Genomic DNA, 23,372 nt, shown 5'->3' on the forward strand with positions numbered 1-23,372 from the left:
AGCTATCACTTGTGTCAGCTATTTCACAATGTAAATGCCGCTGTCACATAGTCGAGGAGAGGAGAAGGCTGGAGGTGGGGGAGGCAGAGGAGATTTGGCCACTACATCTGGACGGGAGTGTGAGGAGGGGGTGGCGGGAGTATGAGGAGGGGGCGGCGGGAGTGTGAGGAGGAGGAGGCGGCAGGCCGGGGCCGTCAGGAAACTCCCGGAGCAGACATTAACAAAGTGGGTGGTTTACAGTCGGCCTGACTCTGACTGGGAAGGGGGGAGCTTGCAGATTACCCTGACGCCCAAATCCAGGTCACCCTGCTGGGTTAGTGGTCAGCATGCCCTGACAGCACGAATAGTGGAACTACAATGCCCATCATCCCCCTAATAGCTGGTGTGTGTTACATGGCTACAATGCCCATCATCCCGATAGCTAAAATGTTTGTTACATGATCCCCCGATAGCTGAAGTGTAACATGACTACAACCCCCATCATCCCCCTGACAGCTGAAGTGTGTTACATTACTACAACTTCCATAATCCCCCTGATAGCTGAAATGTGTGTTACATGACTACAATCCTCATCATCCCCCTGATAGCAGAAGTGTTTGTTACATGACTACTACAACCACCATCATCCCCCTGATAGCTGGTGTGTGTTACATGACTACAGTCCAAATGATGAAGAGGAGCCCGGACTTCCAAAGTGAAGACACTTTTAATCATACCAGTCCCCATTGTCCCCCTGATAACTGGTGTGTTACATGACTACAACCCCCTATCATCCCCAGATAGCTGATGTGTGTAACATTACTACAACCCCCATCATCCCCCTGATAGCTGGTGTGTTATATGACTACATTCCCCATCATTCCCCTGATAGCTGAAGTGTGTGTTGCATGACTGCAACCCCCATCCCTGGCAGCTGAAGTGTTATTGTCCATACTACTTGTCACCTTCCTGATCACACACGGTAAACAGAGCAAGCGCAGAAACCACCAAATTCAGCACCATATAAAAACATGGTACTAAATAAAACTACAGATTACAGCGCAAAAAAATGTCCCCTCACCCCACAACGTGACAGGCTGAGAGATTTTTTAAAAAAAAGTAAGTCAGAGTAGGGCAATTTTTTTTTTTTTAAATTATTTTAAATGGAGAGGACTTTATTTTTCAAGTAATAAAATTAACCCTTAGGGGACCGGGCCAATTTCAATTTTTGCGTTTTCGTTTTTCCCTCCTTGTGCTTAAAATGCCATAGCACTTGCATTTTTTCACCTATAAACCCACATGAGCCCTTATTTTTTGCGCCACTAATTGTACTTTGCAATGACAGGCTGAATTTTTTCATAAAGAATACTGCGAAACCAGAAAAAAATTCAATGTGTTGTGAAATTGAGAAAAAAAAAAGCATTTCTTTTATTTTATTTTTTTTCCCGTTTTTACGCCGTTCGCCCTGGGGTAAAACTGATTTGTTATTTATGTTCCTCAAGTTGTTACGATTACAACGATTTGTAACATGTATAACTTTCATTGTATCTGATGGCCTGTAAAAAATTCAAACCATTGTTAACAAATATGTGTTCCTTAAAATCGCTCTATTCCTATGCTTATAGCGCTTTTATCCTTTGGTCTATGGGGCTGTGTGAGGTGTCATTTTTTGCGCCATGATGTGTTCTTTCTATCGGTACCTTGATTGCGCATATGCGACTTTTTGATCACTTTTTATTACAATTTTTCTGGATTTGATGCAACCAAAAATGCGCAATTTTGCACTTTGGGATTTTTTTGCGCTTTCGCCGTTTACCGTGCGAGATCAGGAATGTGATATTTTGGGCGCTTACGCACGCGGCGATAACAAACATCTTTGTTTATTTTTATTTATAACATGGGAAAAGGGGGGTGATTCTGACTTTTATTAGAGGAGGGGGCATTTTATTGATAACATTTTTTTTTTTTTTTTTACACTTCTACTCGAAGCCCCCCTGGGGGACTTCTAGTATAAGTACACTGATCTCTCATTGAGATCTCTGCAGCCGGAAGCAATCGAGTGCCGAGCCAGGATCAGCTCCATTACGGCGCTGACCCCGGACGCAGTAAGACACGTGGATCGCTCCTCCAGGACAATGTCCTGGAGGAGCGATCCACCCCACTAGACACCAGGGATGGCTGCATTCAAGTAATCGGATGCAGCTATCAACTTTGGCAGCTGCATCATTACTTTATTAGCGGGCACAGCGATCGGACCGTGCCCGCTAATAGCCGCGGTCCCGGGCTACGAGCAGCGCCCGGGGCCATGGCGGTTCAGAGCGGGGCCGCCGCGCGGCCCCGCTCTGAACACATGGAGGCAGCCCTGGCTGTACGGGTACATCCAGGGTCGCCTAGGGGTTAAAGGAACATAAATTGGTTTGTACAGACCTGACAGTCGGGCGGCGGGGGGCATTTCTATTCTTGTGTTTTTGTCTTTTTTAAAAATACAATTTATTAAGTATCGAATTGGTATCGAGCATTGAAAAAAAATTGTATTGGTATCGAACTCAAATTTCTAGTGCAGTGCCACCTCTCTTGAGGGCATAAAATACATTGCAGCCTCATAGAAGCAGGTTAGTAACATCAGAGGATACAAAAAAGTGTGTCATCAGTGTAAGAAAAAAGAGGGACCTGAGTTGGAACTGGAGCAGGCAGGGTGTGGGCAGTGTAGTTAATTATTTTCTAGTTTGATATGTCCCTATATCGCACTGGAGCGCTGAGGCTGAAGGTAAGTTTCTTATCTTGATCCTCAGCGCTGTTTTTGGGAAATTTGTAGTGTTATTGATGTCGTCACTGCAAAGCGCCAGATAAATATTTAATAGAAGGGGCGAGCCGGACGGAACAATGCACTGGGGATAGTAGCCCTGCCCCTAGTGCACCAAACTGCCTTTTTAGCATCTAAATTAAACTACAAATTTCCTGAAAATGGCGCTTAAGATCAGGTAAGAAAATTACCTTCGTCCTCACTGCCTCATGTACTGTAGGGACATAACAGCAGGTTAGATGCTTCTAACCTGTTGTTAGTTTTCCTTTGAAGTGCACTGTTCATCAATTGTTAAAAAAAATACCTGCAGACTTGGTTGATCAGTGACCCCTTTTTATTTTTCTAGTGTTTTGCACAAGCTTCGATGCTGTGGAATTGCTATATACCTGTATAAAACTTTTCTGCGTCTTCTTTCTGCTCTATATTTGGTTCATTTCATCGATGGACAGTGGCTGGGCTTCAATGCAGATGGACCCTCTCTCCAGCCAGGAGATAGGGCCCAACTGCCGTGAAGCTCTACCCAGTCTTTAGAGACTTTGTCAGTATGCTTTCCTATCGGAGGCTAGCATAAACTAGTGACAGAGAAGCTGAACACAATGACGTATCACTTACTTTGTTCTCTGCAGCCGATTCTGAGATATTCTCCTGAATAACATGGACAATAGGTGGTAGTCCTCTCTTTTATGTACATGAGACCAGTAGTCCTAGATATTCATGAGAAGGAGAAAACTCCACCTACTAGCTGCTGATTGGCAGTTATCTGTCCATGCTCTGTATAGGCAGTCAACTGTCAATCAGCAGCTGGGGGGTAGGAGCAGTGGTGTGGCAATAATCCTATTCTCCTGCATATTAGTAGAACGGCTGAACAGAATTATGTAAGTAATACACCGATCTGTTCATTTATTTTTCTAGCCTTTTGCTTTGGCATTAATTAGCCCCATTCCATTGCTCACCTTATCTGCAGTTCTCCTAAACTCTGTAAGGGTGTACAGGAAGTGATGTCATCTGCCTACACAACCTGCCTAGCAAGGGCAGGAGTTCAATAAGAAAAGCAATATAGTACCTGCAGTTAAAAGTATAAAACTGTGCCTAGCACATTAAAGGGGTACTCCAGCGGGGGGGGGGGCTATTTTGGGAGGAGGTGGCTGAGGGAAACAACGTCCACTCACCTCCCTGGTTCCAGCGGTGGGTCCCGTATTGCGGCGCTCCGGTCGCCGGTGCCCGGCTGCTTCCTGGTGTCTGACGCGGGCTCGAGAAGTGACGTCTCAGGTCTACTCAGCCAGTCACAGAGACGGGATCTGAGCGGGCTTGAAGGGATCCCGTCTCTGTCACTGACTGGCTGAGCGGACTTGAGATGTCACGTCTCGAACCCCCGTCAGACACCAGGAAGCGTCCGGTGACCGGAATGCCGCGATATGGGACCCGCCGCTGGAACCGGGGAGGTGAGTGGAAGTAGTTTACCTCAGCCACCTCCTCCCTGGCCAGATCCCAAAATAGCCCCCACGCCGGAGTGCCCCTTTAAAAAAAAATCACCCTTTATTGCCTAATTCTGACTCAGTAATGCAAATTACCATATAAAATGGCAGGAATGCACTATAACTGCTGATGTAAAGCTTAGCATAACTACTAATCCCTTTATGACAAAACATATGACGGCATGATAGGAGTTGTAGCTGTTCAATAGCTACAGCCTGCAATACACTAATTTACATATATATGTATTATTCAGTTGGCAATTCTCTTGTGTTTTCTAACTGCTACACTACAGCTGCTGTGACATTATAGGAATTATATTTCTGTGGCATAAAAATAAAACATCCATTCATCATTGTAATAAGAGTCTACTGATAGTAGCACTCATCCCCATTTCTATGCAAAGGACTAGGATGACGTCACTTCTTGTGTTTAGTCTATTTTTTAATAAGAAAAAAGACCTTGAAGGACCATGGACTGCAGTTTGAGAAAAAGGGAGACACTTGGTGGTCAAATGTTTAAAGTGATACTGTCACCTCCTTACTCTGTGTGCGGTTTGCCACACCATCCACAAGCTTAGATGCTGCACAATTGCTATATATCTGTATAAAACTTGGCTGCGTCTTCTTTCTGCTCTATAGTTTGCTCATTTCGTCGATGGACAGCGTTGACTAGGCTGGGCTTCAACGCAGATGAACCATCTCCCTAGCCTGGAGATGGGGCCCAACTGCTGTGAAGCTCTACCCAGTCTTTAGAGACTCTGCCAGTATACTTTCCTATCTGAGGGTGGCATAAACTAGTGACAGAGAAGCTGAACAGAATGTTGTATCACTTACATTGTTCTCTGCAGCTGATTCTGAGATATCCTTCTCATTAACATGGACAATAAGTAGTCCTCTCCTTTATGTGCATGAGACCAGTAGTCCTAGATATTTATGAGAAGCAGAAAACTCCACCTACTAGCTGCTGATTGGCAGTCAACTGTCAATTAGCAGCTAGAGGACAGAGGGAGGGGTGTGACAATAATCCTATTCTCCTGCATATTAGGAGAACTGCTGAACTGAATTATGTAAGTAATACACCGATCTGTTTAGTATTTCTGTCGCTAGTTTGTGATGCCCTTATTTAAGAAGGCATAAACCTAGTGACAGATTCCCTTTAAGCATTTTTAAATGGTTGTTCTAGCCAGCTTCTGCACTTTACCTTAGCACTAAGGGTGATGAGCCTGCCCCAGTATATTTACTTATTTATCATAGGTGGCCATGTGATCTAGCTGCTCGTCCCAAGCTACACATGAGTCGTGCAAGTTTGTTTCCCCATGTGGAAAGCTCAGACTCGCCTAATAGGAATTCAGGCATTTTAAATACCAGGGCCCATTTTACAGACTGTCATATTGCTAAACAAGTCTCTGAAGCTTTGCTGTTCAAGTCAAGAGAAATGAGTTCTTTGCAGTAGTATTTTCTGGGACTTCTGGGAGGTTTGCCCATTGGTACTTTTTAAAGTCACCTTGGAAACATTCATGCATCATCTTAGTGTTGTCATTCAAAACAGTAAATATGTCCTGTGGATATTTTTTCAGAGCTTTAATTTATGTTTACTGGAATCAAAAGTAAATAAATTGCTACGTATGTAATTTCAAAGGATTATTATTTTTATTCTTTTGCTTTGCATTATTAAATCTGATTTATTAACAAAACTGAGGTAAAAAAAGTAGACTTGTAAATACTTACAATTGCATCTACAGAACAAGTTTTTTTTAATAGTGCCTTAACACTGTTTCTACGTGCCTATTGCATGGTAAATGGGGTTTAGCTACAGGATAGCTGCCTCAATGATCTGTGCAAAATCTGTTTGTACAGACTATTTAGAACTTATGGGAAGATTTATCAAGATGCGCCCTGGTGTACGCCAGGGAGAAGGCCCAGATTCTTGCCTTCTCTGCCACACGCGTAAATTAGGATAGAAATCTACCTCTTAGTAAATTCGTCCAGGGAAAGGAAGGCGGGACTTTATTTAAGACTGTCGTATGAGTATGCCAGTCTTAATAAATGTCCCCTTAGTTTACAGCCACTGATAAGGGACAGACACTATTTACTTTTTGCAGTTCTCCTGCACAGTGGGTGGCCAGGGTATTGATTTGTAGGAAAAGATGGTTAACTGTCTACTACTCTAAAGCCACCACATCTTATTCCTCCTGCTCCTTTATGTGGTCTATAATAGCTACTGTATTTTACTTTCCACAAAGGTTTCATTGTCATCAGTGTATGGTGATAAGATATTAAAAAAAAATAAATAAATAAAAAAAAACATTTCATGCTTGTACTTTGACTGGACTGTTCCCTGAACTAAAGCCCCTAAAGGAAAACAATTACGTTGATAACACTTTGTCTTTAGATACTCTATGTAAAAGAATGACATGGTGTATGCCAAAGTGGTCCATCTGAGCTATAGGACCAAATTAGTACAGAATTACAAAGTCTAAGCATCAACTCTTCACTAGCCAGAAATCTCTAAAAAAAACCTTCAGAGGGAGAAACGTTAAAACATTGTCACATTTGTTTAGTACCTGCCTTGCCAATGCTACTGGCAAAGTGGAGGCTGCTGTTAAATTCCATTTACAGACAATCTTCTGGCAGGTTCATAAGCCAGAAAAATCTCAATAATTCCAAGAAATGTTTCTCAAAAAAAAATCTGCAGTCAGACACAAGTTATTATAGTGCAGATTTCTTTTCTAAATCTTTTGTAATATGCAGGCGATTGAGAAAGCAAATGCAATTAGAAGTGACAGAACTCTTTCTCTCTCTTACTCTCTCTCGTCTCTGTCTCTCCCATTTCTGTAGATAGTATGAAAGAACTCTAGAAGACATTTTCAAGAGGTTGAATGGTGCCCTATAGGGGGACATATTCCTTTTTCAAAGCAATTCTTGTTTGAGCTGACCCTGACATGATGGTGCATTCCATGGTTTTTTGGCTGATGGTATAACCCCTTTATAACCAAAGGTCATTGAGGCACAAATGTCCAGGTCACACTGAAGCAGGGTTGTGTTCCTCATCATCCAAGAGCCATAACACTTAATTTTTTTCACCCATAGGTCTGGTTGGGGGCTTATTTATTGCTCCATGATCTATTGTTTTATTCTTATCATATAGGTGTAAATGGATATTTTTGATAGCTATTTATTCTTTTCTTCTTCTTTGTTTTCATACCTAAAACCATATCATAGCATCAAACCATGTGTCATTAATAACATACAAACCTCCCCACCGGGGTGGCAAGATGAGGGGGGAAAAAAATAAAAATAATTAACCCTCAAGCCATTTACCCCAAGTGTTCAGGTATTTTTTCTTAGGTTTTCCCTGGCCCCTGCCAATATCTTTGCATTTTCCCCATGAGATTATACCAGCAATCAAACACTGGGGGGTGGAGTCCAACCAGGCTCTCAGAATTATTATCCTGCTATTTTAAATGCTATTTATTCTTTTCTGATAAGAAAAAACACTGGCAAATTTATGCAAGTTTTATTATTTTTCTTTTCTTCTTTTCATTCCATTATTCACCATGCAACAATACTGCGTTCTGCAATGCCAAATATGTTTGTTTTTATTTATTTTACATATTTTTATTTGTAAAGAGAGAAAAGGGGTGATTTAAAAAAACACAATTTTTAAAAGATTTTTTTTTTTTTTTTTTTTTTTTAAGTCCCAGGGGACTTTTTATAAGCCATCATTAGATTGCTAATACTGGTCAATGCTATGCTAATGCACAGCATTGATCAGTGGGATCGGCGCTCTGCATGTAGAGTCTGCCTGAGGCAGACTCTAGAAGCAAATCAACAATCCAACAGGACAGAGCTTGGTAAGAGACCCCGGATGTCAGGAAGGGCAGTCTGATCAGTCAGTGACAGATACTATTTCTATCATGGACATCCTCAATGCTGTGATCGCAGCGTTTAAGGGTTTAATGACAGACAGCAGTGCGATTGCTGCTGTCTGTCATCATGCCAGCTGCTTCCATTTTAATGCGTGCAGGGCTGCTCTCACTGAAGCATCGCCACATACATTAAAATTCCTCCATGCCAGAAACGTATGTATGTGTTGCAACTGCATGGTGCGTTAGCATTTGTAACGTATATAGACATATTGCTGATCTGAAGGGCTTAAGTAAGTGGTATTTTTTATTATCACTGAGAAGACTTCTCTAACATCTAGATAATGACTGACTGTTTTGTAATCAAACAATAACACCCACACGAACAAGACCAGCGTAGTATTTCTTTTCTCCCTCGGTTTCCCTTGTGGTGACTTCCACTTCCCTGCTTTTGTCTCTTCATACAAGCTATGTCATAAATATTTTTCCCTTCTTCCGTCTGGTTTATCATGTTATGCAACTACCCTAAATATAACCAGCTTAGTTGCCCCTGGAAATTAGCCTAATAAGTTGGAAGACTAACTTATGTGAATGTCTTGTTACACAAGAACTTTATTCACTTCCTTCATTGGCCTATTATCTTTGTTCATACTAGGTCATTGTAAAAGTTCCAGGATATTTTAGTACTCCCAACTACTGTGTGAATGGGAATATCTGATATTCATATGTGTGTGTATTTGTGTAGTTTTATTTCCTGTTTCCTAATTTTAGCACTAACTTACTATATGTCATTGTTAATCAATTGAGTCCCCGATGAGTCTCAAGGTTTTTTTTTTATTTATCTTTATTTAAACATTTTTCACCTTTTTTACATAATAATAATTAAGTATGGCAAACAAAGAATTCTTCACAACACAATACATGTAATACAAAGTGTATAAAATATACAGATCAGAAGAATTCCATATAAAAGAAACCCAAGCCCACCCAATCTCCTCCCAGCCCCGCCTGCCGGAAAGAAGGGAAAAAAAAAACCTCATAATAGCCTTGTACCTACACTGTAGATCCTAATAGTACGTCTCATACAGTATCACTAATTTCTCCCAACTCCCGACCCCCGGCGAGACTGGAGAAATCCAGTTCTTAACCAGAGCCAATTTAACATAAAACAACATCCTCAATATTGTTTTACCTTTCTCCTAGGTAGTTCCAAGCCGAAAGTATCACCCAGTATAGCCAGCTGGGGAACCCTTGGTATATCTACCTCACACAGTTCTTTTATTTTATCAAACACATGGTTCCACAAAATTTTGATTTTGTCACAGTTCCATAATAAGTGTACATACCCAGTTTCTTCCCTCCCACACCTAGGACAACCACTATGAGACCATTTATTAATTTTACACAAGAAAACAGGTGTATAATATACTCGATGTACCAAATTTAATTGAATTAACTGGTGATGTGCGGCAACTGATACTTTTCTAATATTCTTATATATAGTTGGCCAATTCAGGGTCTTCCATCCCCCCAAGTCGTGTACCCACTTTCCCCGACTCTTAAACTCAAATACTGTCTGACCCTGAAGATATTTATAAACATATGATATGCATTTTTTCCTCCCCACTTTCCTTCTAAATCCACTTATGACTTGATTCCGGGCTAGACAGCAAAACCTTTCCAGCCCTTATCAACCAAGCATTATCCTACAAGTTGAACTCCCCCTTCAAGCTCGGCCAACATTTCAAACCTCCTATCCCCACCACATCCCTGATGTTCTCAATACCTGTGGCCTGTAGGAGGTTCAATGCCCCCAACCTATATACGGGTAACAAATTAAAATTATACCACAACGGAGCGAAGTCAAAGAAACACCTCACCCCCATCATCTTTTTCCATTCCTTCCAAGTCTTGACACTAGCTCTCACCAAAGTCCACCTTTTACATGCACCATTTTCCAATTCCCCTGCTTCAAGTCTCTGAAAAATATCCAGGGGTTCAATAAGGCCACCTCTCCTTGCCATATCCAGAAATTTCTCAAATCCTACCGTGGAAAACCAATAAATCTGGGAGGCCAAATGATATAACTTAACGTCAGGCAACCCCAGTCCCCCTTTATCCTTCGGTGCCGTCAACTGGTCCAATTTCAGGCGTACTCTTTTCCGGCCCCAAATTATTGAATTAAAAATTGCTGTGATCCTCTTAAAATGCTTATCCTTAACATAAACCGGGGAAACCCCAAATAAAAACAAAAGTTTTGGGAGGCATATAGACTTAAACAAAACACCATTTTGTCAGTCTTGGAAATTGGGAGTTTCTGCCACACTGCGACTTTCTTTTCCATTTCAGCAAGCATACTACAGATGTTCAGCTTCAAAATCACCCTCACTCCCAAATATCTGAAACTTTCATCCCGCCCGAGCTGCCTGAGAGAGGAGAAACTAAAAGTCAATTCAGGATTAAGAGGCATCAGGACCGATTTTGACCAGTTTATAGCCAATCCGGACAACCTGCCCACAACCTCAAATATTTCTATTGCTCTGGGGATACCCACTGCCGGATCCTTCAGATATAACAGCACGTCATCAGCGTAGAGTGACACCCTGTCCACCTCGCCGCTCACCCCAAAACCAGCCAAAAGCGGGTCCGACCTGATTTTAATAGCCACCGGCTCTATACTTAGGGCGAACAGCAAGGGGGAGAGGGGGCTCCCCTGACTCGTACCCCAGCCCAAGTCAAATGCATCCGACAGACTACCATTCACACTCAGAGAAGCATGCACTCCATTATACAGCAGTTTTACCATACTGATAAATCCTGGATAAATACCAAATTGGCTCATGACCTCCCACAAATATTCCCATTCCACCCTGTCAAACGCCTCCAATGTATATGTGTGGATGTATGTGTGTGTAATATATACTCAACACAAGCAAAGGGCACAGCTACCGCAACTGGTGCCAGCAGCAGAAGATCTGTTCACCATCTCCTCCTTCATGGAAGTGATGAAAATACTGCAGCACTCCAAACGTCAAGTCAACTTCAAACAGTGTTTATCGCATTTACAAGCAAAAACAAGCACCTTGTTTTTGCTTCTATATGGAATAGACACTGTGGAAAATACTACAGCACTCCAAATGGCAAGTTTTCTTCCATCACTTCTAAAAGCTGACACACATATACCCTACTTTGGTGTACTCAGGGCCAGTGTTAGGGTGGGCAAATGACAATTGTCAAGGGCCACAGAACAAGCAGGAGTGTGGTCTGATAATGTAGGCACCTGGCCACAGGGGGGTTAAGGGGGCTGTCGCTTACATACTCACAGCGGGATCGCAGTTACGCTGCAAGTATGTAATCCTATTAAAACTGACAAGAGGCGAATGGCAGCAGATCTTGCTGTGAACTCGCAGTGTGAAATCCGCTGTGATTCTGTTACGTGTAAAGCTACCCTACTGCTGTATTGCTTGGTACCAATGGCTAGAAATATTTTGTGTGCATGTTGGGGGCTTGTGTTCTTGAGCAACACTCTTGTCAGACCACCTTATGATTTACCATTATGGTACAATATCTGAGCACTTAGGGCCATACTTTTACATTTTGCCCAGGGCCACACTGGGCCTAAGACCAGCCCCAAATTTACTAGTTTTTTTCAATGTTATAGCATGAGTGGTAGTGGAAGAAAACAGACTAACTGATCAGTGAGTAAGGAAAATCTCTGTATAACACTCATGAACAAAATAAATAACATAAAGGCTTTGCTACAAATCTGTTCAGGCTTTTTGAGATGTAGACCAGGGATAGGGAACCTTCGGCCCTCCAGCTGTTGCAAAACTATAATTCCCATCATGTCTGAACAGCCAAAGCTTTAGCCTTGGCTATCCAGGCATGATGGGTATAGTATTTTTGCAACAGCTGGAGGGCCAAAGGTTCCCCATCCCTCATGAAGACGTTGATTTTGGATGGTGATGTGGATTCATACAATGTCCTTTTATAGTTGGGTAATACCATAAAATAGAAACCTTCAGCATATAGAAAACAGTGGCACTCACCAACTTGCCATTATCCATGTCCTATTTTTGTCTGCACGGAATAGAACAAGTTTTAATAGACACAAGTCTGTGTGTGCCACTGTTTTCTTTATGCTGAATCTATCAATTGACTGTATTTACTAATAGTGAGCAACACCGTATGCTAAGTGGGGGAGTCAAACAGCGGGTGATTTTCACAGGCGTCCGGCTCATTACCAAGAGGGGGAGCCTTGATAGTGCTAAGAGTATTCTGTCTCTATACGTTTAAAAATAGAAACCACTCATGAGTATGATGGCATTCTCTAGCAAAATTATTCTAATAATACACACCGAATTTTCAGTAATATAGTGTTGACCTAAGTTGACCTTTTGTAGTTCTACTAAATTGGTTCTCAGAAGAAAGAATTTTTATTTTTGGGGTCAGTTGGGTGGTTAGGAAAACTCTTGTGTTAAAAAAAAAATAAATTATACCACATCGCCCTATGACAGTACTCTTGGAGAGCATGCATACTTAGTGGATTTTTGCATAAAAGGCTGGACCATCCTACTAGCCCCAGTTTTGTTTGCTACCTTGAGAGCAGGATGGCAAGTGTGGGATTGCACCCTCTACAAACCAGGATAGACAGAGACTGTGGGCGCCTGGTCCACAGACATACTTACCTTGGCATCAGGTTACCCAAGCGGTGTCTCTGGAAAGGAGCTGCCGTACTAAGCTTGAGCCCCAGGCTTCTCACCACCTGAAGCACGACGCGACAACCTCCAAATGATGTAATTCAGGGTCTATCTGTTCCAGCACTGGTGTTCGGGAGGGTTTCAGCGGCTATTAGCATGCTGTGTGTGATGCACTTCAGTCACAGCAGGGGCTACGCAGTGTTCTGGGCGCCACTGTATGGACATGTTTTCCATGAAGGATGATAGGGTTTTCTCTTCTGGCCGGGTTCAGGTTATGGCTGTATCCATGTTTTTCAGGACTCCTTTGGGCTACATACAACTTTTTCAGCCATCAGGATTCAAATGCCAAACTATTTGGCAAGTCTGCACATCACTATTTATGGCATATCAAGAGTGTCCTGTGGTCATGAAAAAAAGGGCTTGGTGACGTACCTTATCTGTGAGGGGCTGTGCATGATTGTCTGCCTAGGGAAGGTAGTTCTTCATTTTTCCCTATCTCTTTAAGGTCTATCTCTGCAATAAGTTTTTCCTCTACCTTTTTCTTCTCTCAGATATTGCTTGATTTGATGATTGAATTAAAGTGATATTGTCACCCTTCCTTACTCTGTGCAGTTCTTCTCACCATCTATAATCTTAGACGCTGCACATTTAATGTTTACCTGTATAAGACTTGTCTGTGTCTTCTTTCTGCTCTAAAATCACCTAAAGTGATTTTTGCATTATGACACAGGTGTAAAGGGTAAATTTTGAAGTTTTCATACCTTATTTTATATAATACATCATGGTGCTTGTTCCAGTAAAAAGTTAACTTAAGTTAACGTTTATTATCTGTGGATTGTGCCCCGCCCACATCACAGCCGTAGGCCCGCCCACGTGACATCATTGGTGCATAGGCCCTGCCCCCTCAACGACCATTGGAACAGGCCAGACTAAATGTCTAAGCCCCACCCCCTCTAGGTTGGCCCATACCAAAGGCCGCTGAGGGGGCGGGACCTATGCGCAGATGAAGCCACGGGGCGATGTGGGCGGGGATAAGTGGTGCTTCAGCCATGAAGCCCCGCCCAGGTAGCACAATCCAAAGATGACAAAAGATGACTTTTTACTGGAACAAGCACCATGACGTATGATATAAAATAAGGTATGAAAACTGCTAAATTTTCCCTTTACACCTGTGTAGAGAAGTCACAATGCAAAAAGGGGACAACAGTGTCACTTTAATTTCATCGACTTACAGTGTCACCTAGGCCGGCCTTTATGGCAGCTGAGCCACCTCTCCCAAGAGAGAGATGACCAAACTGCTGTGAAGCCACCTAGGTGACACTGCCCACCAATGAAACAAAGCTATTTTAGATCACAAGGAAGAGACAAACAAGTTTTATAAAGGTATATATCAAATGTGCAGTATCTAAGCTTGTGGATGTTGAGGAGAAACGCACATAGAGTGGGGGTGACAATGTCGTTTTAAGTTGCATCAGGCTTTGTTCACACATGGCACAGCAAAAGTGGTAAAACTTTATTGCAGTTCACTAAAAAAGCACAATTTTTGCTGCGATTTTGCCAATATTGATACAAAATCAGAGCAAAAGGCATCTTCTGTATCTTGTATTATTACAGTTCAGTTCACACGTACTGACTCTCAGCGTTAATAACGTTGCGAGTCGGCTAGGTCCTGACAGATCACTTTCACTACATACACACAGCGATCTGAACTACCGCTGTGTGTATGTAATTCTGCCGGCCGCTTAACCCCTTCAGCTGCCGCCAGGCTCCCGCTCTGTATACATTACCTGTCCTCGCTGCACGGGGTCCCAGCGTACTGCTCTACCGCCTGGCCAGTCAGTGGCTGCGGCAGGGCAACACACTGATTGGCCGGGCGGGAGAGCAGTACGCGGGGACCCATGCAGCGAGAAGAGGTAATGTGTACAGCGCGGGAGCCGAGCAGGACCACAGCGGAGCTGAAGGGGTTAAGCGGCCAGCAGAATTACATACACGCAGCGGTATTGCCTTGTTCTGCTCTTCATTATTAACCAAATATTCCCATCATTAAACACAAAATGAATTGGTATAAGTTGAGAAGACTTTTTGTCAGCGTGGTGGTGTGTTGTTTTTTGTTTTTTTATTTCAAATTTCGAATTTGAAATGTTACTAGAATTTATCTATTTTGCAAAACTATCATTTCTTCTTTTTTTTTTTTCCCCAAGTGGCGAGATGATTTTCTTAATGGCTGGATAACAGTACCAATAACACATGAAACACAAGAGGAGTGCCTCGGAATGGCTGTTCTTGATATGATGCGCATGGCCAGTGAAAAAGATGAAAGCCCTATTGCCATATACAATTCTCACAGGTAAGATTTATTCCATGTTATGTTCAATAACTAGTGCAATAAATGATAAAAACCCCATTATATAAAAGCTCAGTTATAATACAACAGATAAATTCATATAGTCTGCACCACTACTTCAAGCTGGGTTCACACACAGTAAAATTAAAATAAAATAAGTTTTGAGTGGGCATAAAACAATGCGTGAATAGATGCAGAAAAAAAACGGTCAAATTTTGCAGAGGGAAAATAATAAGCATGTGGACGGTCATATTCACAGTCGTCATTCTGTGCTGTTTGTGCACTGCTGTCCAGTTTCCTATTGACTTCAGTGGATCGCATTATTTTATTTTGAAAATACGGTCATACATTGACCTAAAAATACAGCTATATTTTACCCTTATTTTACAGTGTGTGAACATAGCCTCAAAATAGGGTCTACTTTCACTTTTCCGTTTTCATTATTACCATCTCACCTTTATTTTTTTTCATCCACGGAGCCCTAAGGTTTTTTTTTTTTTTTTTTTTCTCATGACCCCTTTTATTTTACCTTAAGATGTATGGGGAAACAAAAAAAACGCTATAAAAGTTACAGTAAATCTGATGTGTCGTTTGTATTACAGTATGCGTTTAAAATCATATGATGATAAATTTATTTACCTTTTTGTTTCATTTAATGACTTTTTTTTTTTTTTTTTTTTTTTAAAGTAAAGTTTGTTGTTTTAATTAATATGCTTAAAATTGCTCAGTTCTGATTCTTACAATCATTTACAATCTATTTATGGGGCTTTATTAGGGCCTGTTCTTTGCATCATGATCCGTAGTTTTTATCAGTAAATTTTTGGTTTAGATGTGACTTTTGATTGCTTTTTAACATATTTTTAATATATATCTTGCTAGTGTAGCGATCTCACTTCCCCTCTATGATGGTCCTCTATTGATTATAATTGAGCCGCGAAACCAGGCGGTGGTTCAAAAAAGGGACTGCGCCACCGACATACCCATGCGGGCGCTGCTCTGTTCATGTAAAAAAAAAAAACACAAAGTGATGTACCTAGTTGTACATTAGCTTTAATTATGAAGCCATAAAAAATTTTCATGCAAAAAGCTGGGCAAATGGGGTGGAATCACGGCCACTGAGATAAAAGGCAGCAGACTGATAAGCCGACTGCCGAGATAACAAAGCGATTTGCTTCTTTAGTACTGTAAATTCACTCCTCTCTATGAACAGATCGCCGATCGGACTACATGGAGGTAAGTATTAGACCTTCAGCTGTCAAGGAAAGTGTTCGGAACTTCGGCAGTCACACTGCAGGGGTTCCGATCATTCAGTGCACGGTGCTGCTCCTGTCACTGACACACTTAAATGTCGTGATTACTTTAGATTGGGGCGTTTAAGGCAGTCAGTCATTGACTATGAGTACCCGGCTGCTAAGCTTGCTTCATAAACCTGCTGCACAGTATGGCGTACCAGTACGTCATGATTCTTTAAGTTCCAGGCTGTCCTGATGTACCAGTATGCCATTTTGTAAAAGGGGTTTAAAGCCAGGGCCGTCTTACCCATTGGGCATGGTAGGCGGCTGCCCGGGGGCCCTTACGTCCTAGGGGGCCCCTGCCCGCTGTCACAGCGGGCAGGGGCCCCCTAGGACGCAAGGGTCCCCAGGCTGCCGCCTCCCATGCCCAATGGGTAAGACGGCCCTGCGCGCGCCCCCTTCCCCTTCTCTTGCGACCGCAAGCACTTTCTTGCTTGCGATCGCAAGAGGAAATCCGGCCCCGGCTGATGCGTCGCTCCCTGGGGGATTCTCCGGGAGCGCACGCATCAGGAACCTCTGCGCGTCGCTGGGGTTTCCTGTACCGGAAGTCCCGGCCTGGGCGCACACTGAGCTTCCGGATGTGTGCGCTCCCTGAGAATCCCCCGGGGAGCGACGCATCAGCCGGGGCAGAAGAGGAGAGGAAGCAGCGACAGGGGAGCGCTGGTAGGTGAGTTGGGTGTTTGTTTTTTTTTATCTGCTGTGCAGGGGGCCATCTATAAGGGGGGAATACGAGGGAGCCATCTATAGGGGGGGATACAGGGGGAGCCATCTATAAGGGGGGAATACGGGGGAGCCATCTATAGGGGGGATACAGGGGGGAGCCATCTATAGGGGGGATACAGGGGGGAGCCATCTATAGGGGGGGATACAGGGGGGAGCCATCTATAAGGGGGTGATACAGGGGGAGCCATCTATAGGGGGGATACAGGGGGGAGCCATCTATAAGGGGGTGATACAGGGGGAGCCATCTATAGGGGGGATACAGGGGGGAGCCATCTATAGGGGGGGATACAGGGGGAGCCATCTATAGGGGGGGATACAGGGGGAGCCATCTATAAGGGGGGAATACGGGGGAGCCATCCATAGGGGGGAGCCATCTATAGGGGGGGAATAAGGGGGAGCCATCTATAGGGGGGATACAGGGAGAGCCATCTATAGGGGGGATACAGGGAGAGCCATCTATAGGGGGGGGATACAGGGGGGAGCCATCTATAGGGGGGGGATACAGGGGGAGCCATCTATAAGGGGGAATACGGGGGAGCCATCTATAGGGGGGGATACAGGGGGAGCCATCTATAAGGGGGGAATACGGGGTAGCCATCTATAGGGGGGATACAGGGGGGAGCCATCTATAGGGGGGGATACAGGGGGAGCCATCTATAAGGGGGGAATACGGGGGCGCCATCTATAGGGGGGATACAGAGGGGAGCCATCTATAGGGGGGATACAGGGGGGAGCCACCTATAGGGGGGGAATAAGGGGGAGACATCTATAGGGGGGAAACGGGGGGAGCCATCTATAGGGGGGGGATACGGGGGGGAGCCATCTATAGGGGGGGATACGGGGGGGAGCCATCTATAGGGGGGGATACAGGGGGGAGCCATCTATATGGGTTGATACAGGGGGGAGCCATCTATAGGGGGGTTACAGGGGGAGCCATCTATAGGGGGGGATACAGGGGGGAGCCATCTATAGGGGGGGATACAGGGGGAGCCATCTATAGGAGGGATACTGGGGGAGCCATCTATAGGGGGGGATACAGGGGGGAGCCATCTATAGGGGGGGATACAGGGGGGAGCCATCTATAGGGGGGGATACAGGGGGGAGCCATATACAGGGGGGAGCCATCTATAGGGGGGGATACAGGGGGGAGCCATCTATAGGGGGGGATACAGGGGGGAGCCATCTATAGGGGGGATACAGGGGGAGCCATCTATAGGGGGGGATACAGGGGGGAGCCATCTATAGGGGGAATACAGGGGGGAGCCATCTATAGGGGGGGATACAGGGGGGAGCCATCTATAGGGGGGATACAGGGGGGAGCCATCTATAGGGGGGATACAGGGGGGAGCCATCTATAGGGGGGGATACAGGGGGAGCCATCTATAGGGGGGATACAGGGGGGAGCCATCTATAGGGGGGGATACAGGGGGGAGCCATCTATACGAGAGGGGGGGATACAGGGGGGAGCCATCTATAGGGGGGGATACAGGGGGGAGCCATCTATACAAGGGGGGGGATACAGGGGGGAGCCATCTATAAGGGGGGGATACAGGTGGGAGCCATCTATATTAGGGGGGGGGATACGGGGGGATACAGGGGGGAGCCATCTATAGGGGGGGGATACAGGGGGGAGCCATCTATACAAGGGGGGGGGTAACAGGGGGGAGCCATCTATAAGGGGGTAATACAGGGGGAGCTATCTATAAGGGGGGGGATACAGGGGGAGCCATCTATAAGGGGGTAATACAGGGGGAGCTATCTATAAGGGGCCAATACAGATGTGCAGTGTGTAGAGAGATGAGGATGGTGACAGAGTGTGGAGCCTAATATGTCTGTCTGGCAGATTCTGTGGATTCGTGGCTCGGAGAAGTTCTCATAACGGCACAGGGCAAATGGAAAAGAAGATGAAAAGGGAAGTACTCCGATCAGAGAAGACGTCTCATGTGAGTCACTTGATGTATCTGCACTGTAATGTATATGGTGTACAGAACCTGTGTAGAGCTGGGTACCTCTATATGACTGGATGAGGTGATAGTGATCTGTGTACAGTGGATTAGTCAGTAGCAGCGGTGGTGTTAGTCAGTATGCGGTGGTAATATTTGTTGCTTGTTATCTGGCATATATATAGAGAAGGGCAAAACAACATGTCTCATATAGACAGAGGGGCAACAACATGACTATTATATTATATATGAACCATGTTGTTTCCCTGTATTCTGTATACATGGAAACAGCATGGTTCATATATAATAGTCATGTTGTTGCCCCTCTGTATAGATGAGACATGTTGCACTGGTGTGACAATAAACCCTGCAGATTGCTGTTGGAAGTGCTGTCTCCATTGCGGTTTTTGGATACTTTGAAGCCAACCTGGTCTGGTTTGGTGCGGCACGCACGCACGGTTATTTTTTGTTTTTGCGCTGCTGAAAGACTGTATTGTGAATTAAAGTTTATGTTAACAATAATTAGTATTTTTTATTGTACGTAATTGTACTGGCTAGGGGCGGGGTTGCAAAGATGGGGGGGGTTTTGATGGCGGCGGCCGCGGGGGGGGGGGCCCAATTCGCACCTCTGCCCAGGGGCCCATAATGCTGTTAAGACGGCCCTGTTTAAAGCGTAACTATAATTTCAGTAGCCAAAAAATGAAATTCCTGAAATAAAAAGCCCACGTGTTACCCTTTAAAAAGAGCCCTAAACTGTGTTGATAGTGTGTACACTCACTGAGATATCCCCATTTTTTTGGCTCAGAAGAATAAATAAATTTTTCTCCTGGCTGAGAGAAAGTGGGCGTGGCCTATCCCTCATCTCCCTGGCTGGGTCCCTCCATTCACTGACCAGCACCTTAGCAGATGTATCACACATAGCAGGATCAGATAGAGCCCCAGCATACAGTATCACAATGTAAGATTAGATACAGAGCCCCAGCAGATGGTATCACACACAGTGGGATTAGATACAGTCATCTGCTCTCATTACACTGAAGGATAATGTCAGCCATGGAGGTGGGAGCACCTGCTGCAGACATCTGATAGTGAATGTTATATGTACTATGGAAGGACTACAGCTGTGTTGAGCTGGGACTTGTAGTCCTTCCCAAGTCCTCACCCACTCTCCCTCATGCAGTACATTGGAGTCATGGGGGCACTGGATACACTTGTGCCTCCATCCAGCTCTTCCCCTGCGCTGCTTCTCACACACAACACCCTCAGCTCTGCTTAGTCACCTCTGTGAGGGGAGGGGGGAGAACGTGCTGCTAGGAGGTGGGGGAGGAGGATTTGTTTATGTTTCTCTCTGTGTCAGGGCTGTTATCTGATCCTCCTGTCAGAGTCTGTACTCTATCTGCAGGGAGGGGGCGTGTCCAGCAGGAATGCAGAAAAAAGTCAGAGGCAAAGAGAGCTCTGAGGGGACTTTTGGCTTTATGTATTTAAAAAAACTGTTCATTTTAGGTTATTAATGTATATTGCAAAAAGTCTTATCATGACCTAAGCTAACTAATACTGAATGGTCAAAATATTTTATAGTTGCGCTTTAAGTCTTTTTAAGTCTTTCAAGTGAACTTTTATAAGCAATCACCAGATTGCCAATACTGATTATTTTGGGGTGCTGATTGATTACATTTTCAGCCAGCCCTCCATTACTGCCAAATAGAATCTGGTTTATTTGAACTCTGCTAGCACCCGACAGGTGCAGTACCAGTCGTTGGGACATTTAAATGCCCAAATCGCTATTAATCATGGCATTCACATGGTTAAATGACTGACATCAGCAGGATTGCTGATGTTGTTCATTAGCAGCACCAAGGTATAAGGTAGGCTTAGCTCCTGCTTCACACACACCTTCCCCTGCCTAGCCCATTAATAATGAGGTAGTCAGGAATGGGTTGAAGGAACATTCCAGGCGAAAATGATACTGTGTTCTGTCAAGTTCAGCCTGAGGGGTGGTGGATTTCACAAAATCCCTCTTTGAACCCTAGTGTCCTCTCAGCCCACAATCTTCACATAAGACAATGTATTAGTTTTATCTAATGTGTTTATTTTAATCTTTGACTGATTCACATAGATTTATGCTGGTCATATGAGACCAGGGGCGGTCTTGGCATTTCTGGGGCCCCAAGCGAAGTTATGTCTGGGGCCCCCCCTCGACACGCGTTCCAAAACAATAGACCCCTGTGTATTGCCCCAGTAGTATATACCCCTTATGAGCTACCGCCAGTAATATATACTCCTTGTATGCTGCCCCAATAGTATATACCCTTGTGTCCTGCCCCCAGTAGTATATACCCCTTGTTTGCTTCCCCCAGTAGTATATAGACCCCTGTGTGTTCCCCCAGTTATGTATAGCCCCCCCCCCCCCCGTGTGCTCCCCCAGAAGTATATAGACCTCCTGTGTGCTGCCCCAGTTGTATATAGACCCCCTGTGTGCTCCCCCACTAGTATATAGGCCCCCTGTGTGCTCTTTCAGGGGCATTTAGCCCCCCTGTGTGCTCCCTTAAGGGTATTTAGCCCCCCTGTGTGCTCCCCCACTTGGATATAAACGCCCTGTGTGGTTCCCCCAGTAGTATAAAGACCCCCTGTGTGCCCCACCAGTATTATATAGACCCCTTGTATGCTTCCCCAGTAGTATACAGACCCCTGTGTGCTCCCCCAGTTATATATAGACCACCTGTGTGCCTCACAAGTAGTATATAGACCCCTGTGTGCTCCCCCAGTAGTATAGCCCCCCCTGTGTGCTCCCCCACTAGGATATAGACCTCCTGTGTGCTCTCCAAGTTGTATATAGACCCCATTCTGCTGCCCCAAGTAGTATATAGACCCCCTGTGTGCTGCCCCCAGTAGTATATAGACCCCTCTGTGAAGCCCCAGTAGTCTATAGCCCCCCTGTGTGCTCCCCCTGTTATATAGCCCCCCTGTGTGCTCCCCCCATTTATATAGACCCCCGATGTGCGCTCCCCCAGTTAAACAGACCCCTGTGTGCTCCCCCTCCCATATAGTATGTAACACAATAAAACAAACACTTATACTCACCTGGGTCCGGGCGTCTCCTCTTCTCTTCACTCTTGTGGCCGCAGGAAGGGTTTTCCCTGCGATCACAAGAGGCCGCACTCCCCTTGTCCTGGCGCCAATGCTCCAGTGATGTCAATGGAGCACCGGCACCACAAGGACAGAGCGGCCACTTGTGACCGCAGGTAAAACACTTTCTGCGGCCACAAGAGTGACTGACAGGAGGGGAGCCAATGTCTCCCACCCTGTCAGTGCTTCTGCATGTAACGAGTGCTCATAGTTACAGTTCAGATGGCAGCAGCGAGCGGGGCAGCGGCCCTGTCCAGCGGTTTTGAGCACAAGAGCGGGGCCCCCCTGGATGTTGGGGGCCTCAAGCGATCGCTTGGGGTGCTTGGTGCCAAAGACCGCCACTGTATGGAGTGGGAGGAGTGGGAAACATAAACAGAGATGAATACTGTATATGTAGAGATGAGCGAACCTCGAGCATGCTCGAATCCATCCGAACCAGATCGTTTGGCATTTGATTAGCGGTGGCTGCTTAAGTTGGATAAAGCCTTAAGGCTATGTGGAAAACATGGATATAGTCATTAGCTGTATCCATGTATCCAGCTGTATCCGTTTCTAGACAACCTTAGAGCTTTATCCAACTTCAGCAGCCACCCGCCCCCAGTGGGAGGGAATTCCCTCCCCTGTATAACGCGGCTCTGTTAGAATCAAAGGAGCCGCGTCATAGAGAGGAGGGAGTTTCCTCCCACTGAGGGCGGGTCGGCCTACCTCCAATGCTTGAGCACCGGCCGCTTCACCGTTCTATCCCTGTGTCAGGTTAAAAAGAGAATGTACCTGGTGGTACATCCTCTTTAACCTCTTAAGGACATATGACGTACCCCTACGTCATATGTCCTCACTTGCACTTCAAAGCGGGGCCGCGCGGCGGCCCCGCTTTGAAGTGCCGCGATCCCGGGTGCCGCGAGTAGCCCGGGACCGCTGCTATTAGCGGGCACGGTCTGATCGCCGTGCCCGCTAATTAGCTAATCGGAGGCAGCTGTCAAAGTTGACAGCTGCCTCCGATTACCGGAGGCAACGTTTCCCTGGGGTCTAGTGGGGGAGATCGCTCCTCCGGGACCTTGTCCCGGAGGAGCGATCTCCGATACTGATGCCGGCCGGGGACGCGTCCAAGATGGCGCCGTCCT

General features: G+C 45.1%; 1 protein-coding gene across 2 annotated transcripts in view; it reads left to right on the forward strand.

The window, feature by feature from the left end:
• JAK2 (Janus kinase 2) overlaps positions 1 to 23,372 on the forward strand; it is a 173,149-nt gene that overhangs the window by 93,225 nt on the left and 56,552 nt on the right. Inside the window, exons 1-2 of one of the 2 annotated variants that reach the window (XM_069961927.1) lie at positions 3,579 to 3,657; positions 15,025 to 15,170. In XM_069961927.1, the coding sequence (XP_069818028.1) occupies positions 15,097 to 15,170 (74 nt within the window). In that variant the 5' untranslated portion in view covers positions 3,579 to 3,657; positions 15,025 to 15,096. Of the gene's footprint in view, positions 1 to 3,578; positions 3,658 to 15,024; positions 15,171 to 23,372 lie in introns of those variants that run through there. The other variant, XM_069961926.1, reaches the window with a different exon arrangement.

The sequence above is a fragment of the Dendropsophus ebraccatus genome, chromosome 3 (assembly GCF_027789765.1).
Source record: "Dendropsophus ebraccatus isolate aDenEbr1 chromosome 3, aDenEbr1.pat, whole genome shotgun sequence".
Taxonomy (NCBI): Eukaryota; Metazoa; Chordata; class Amphibia; order Anura; family Hylidae; genus Dendropsophus; species Dendropsophus ebraccatus.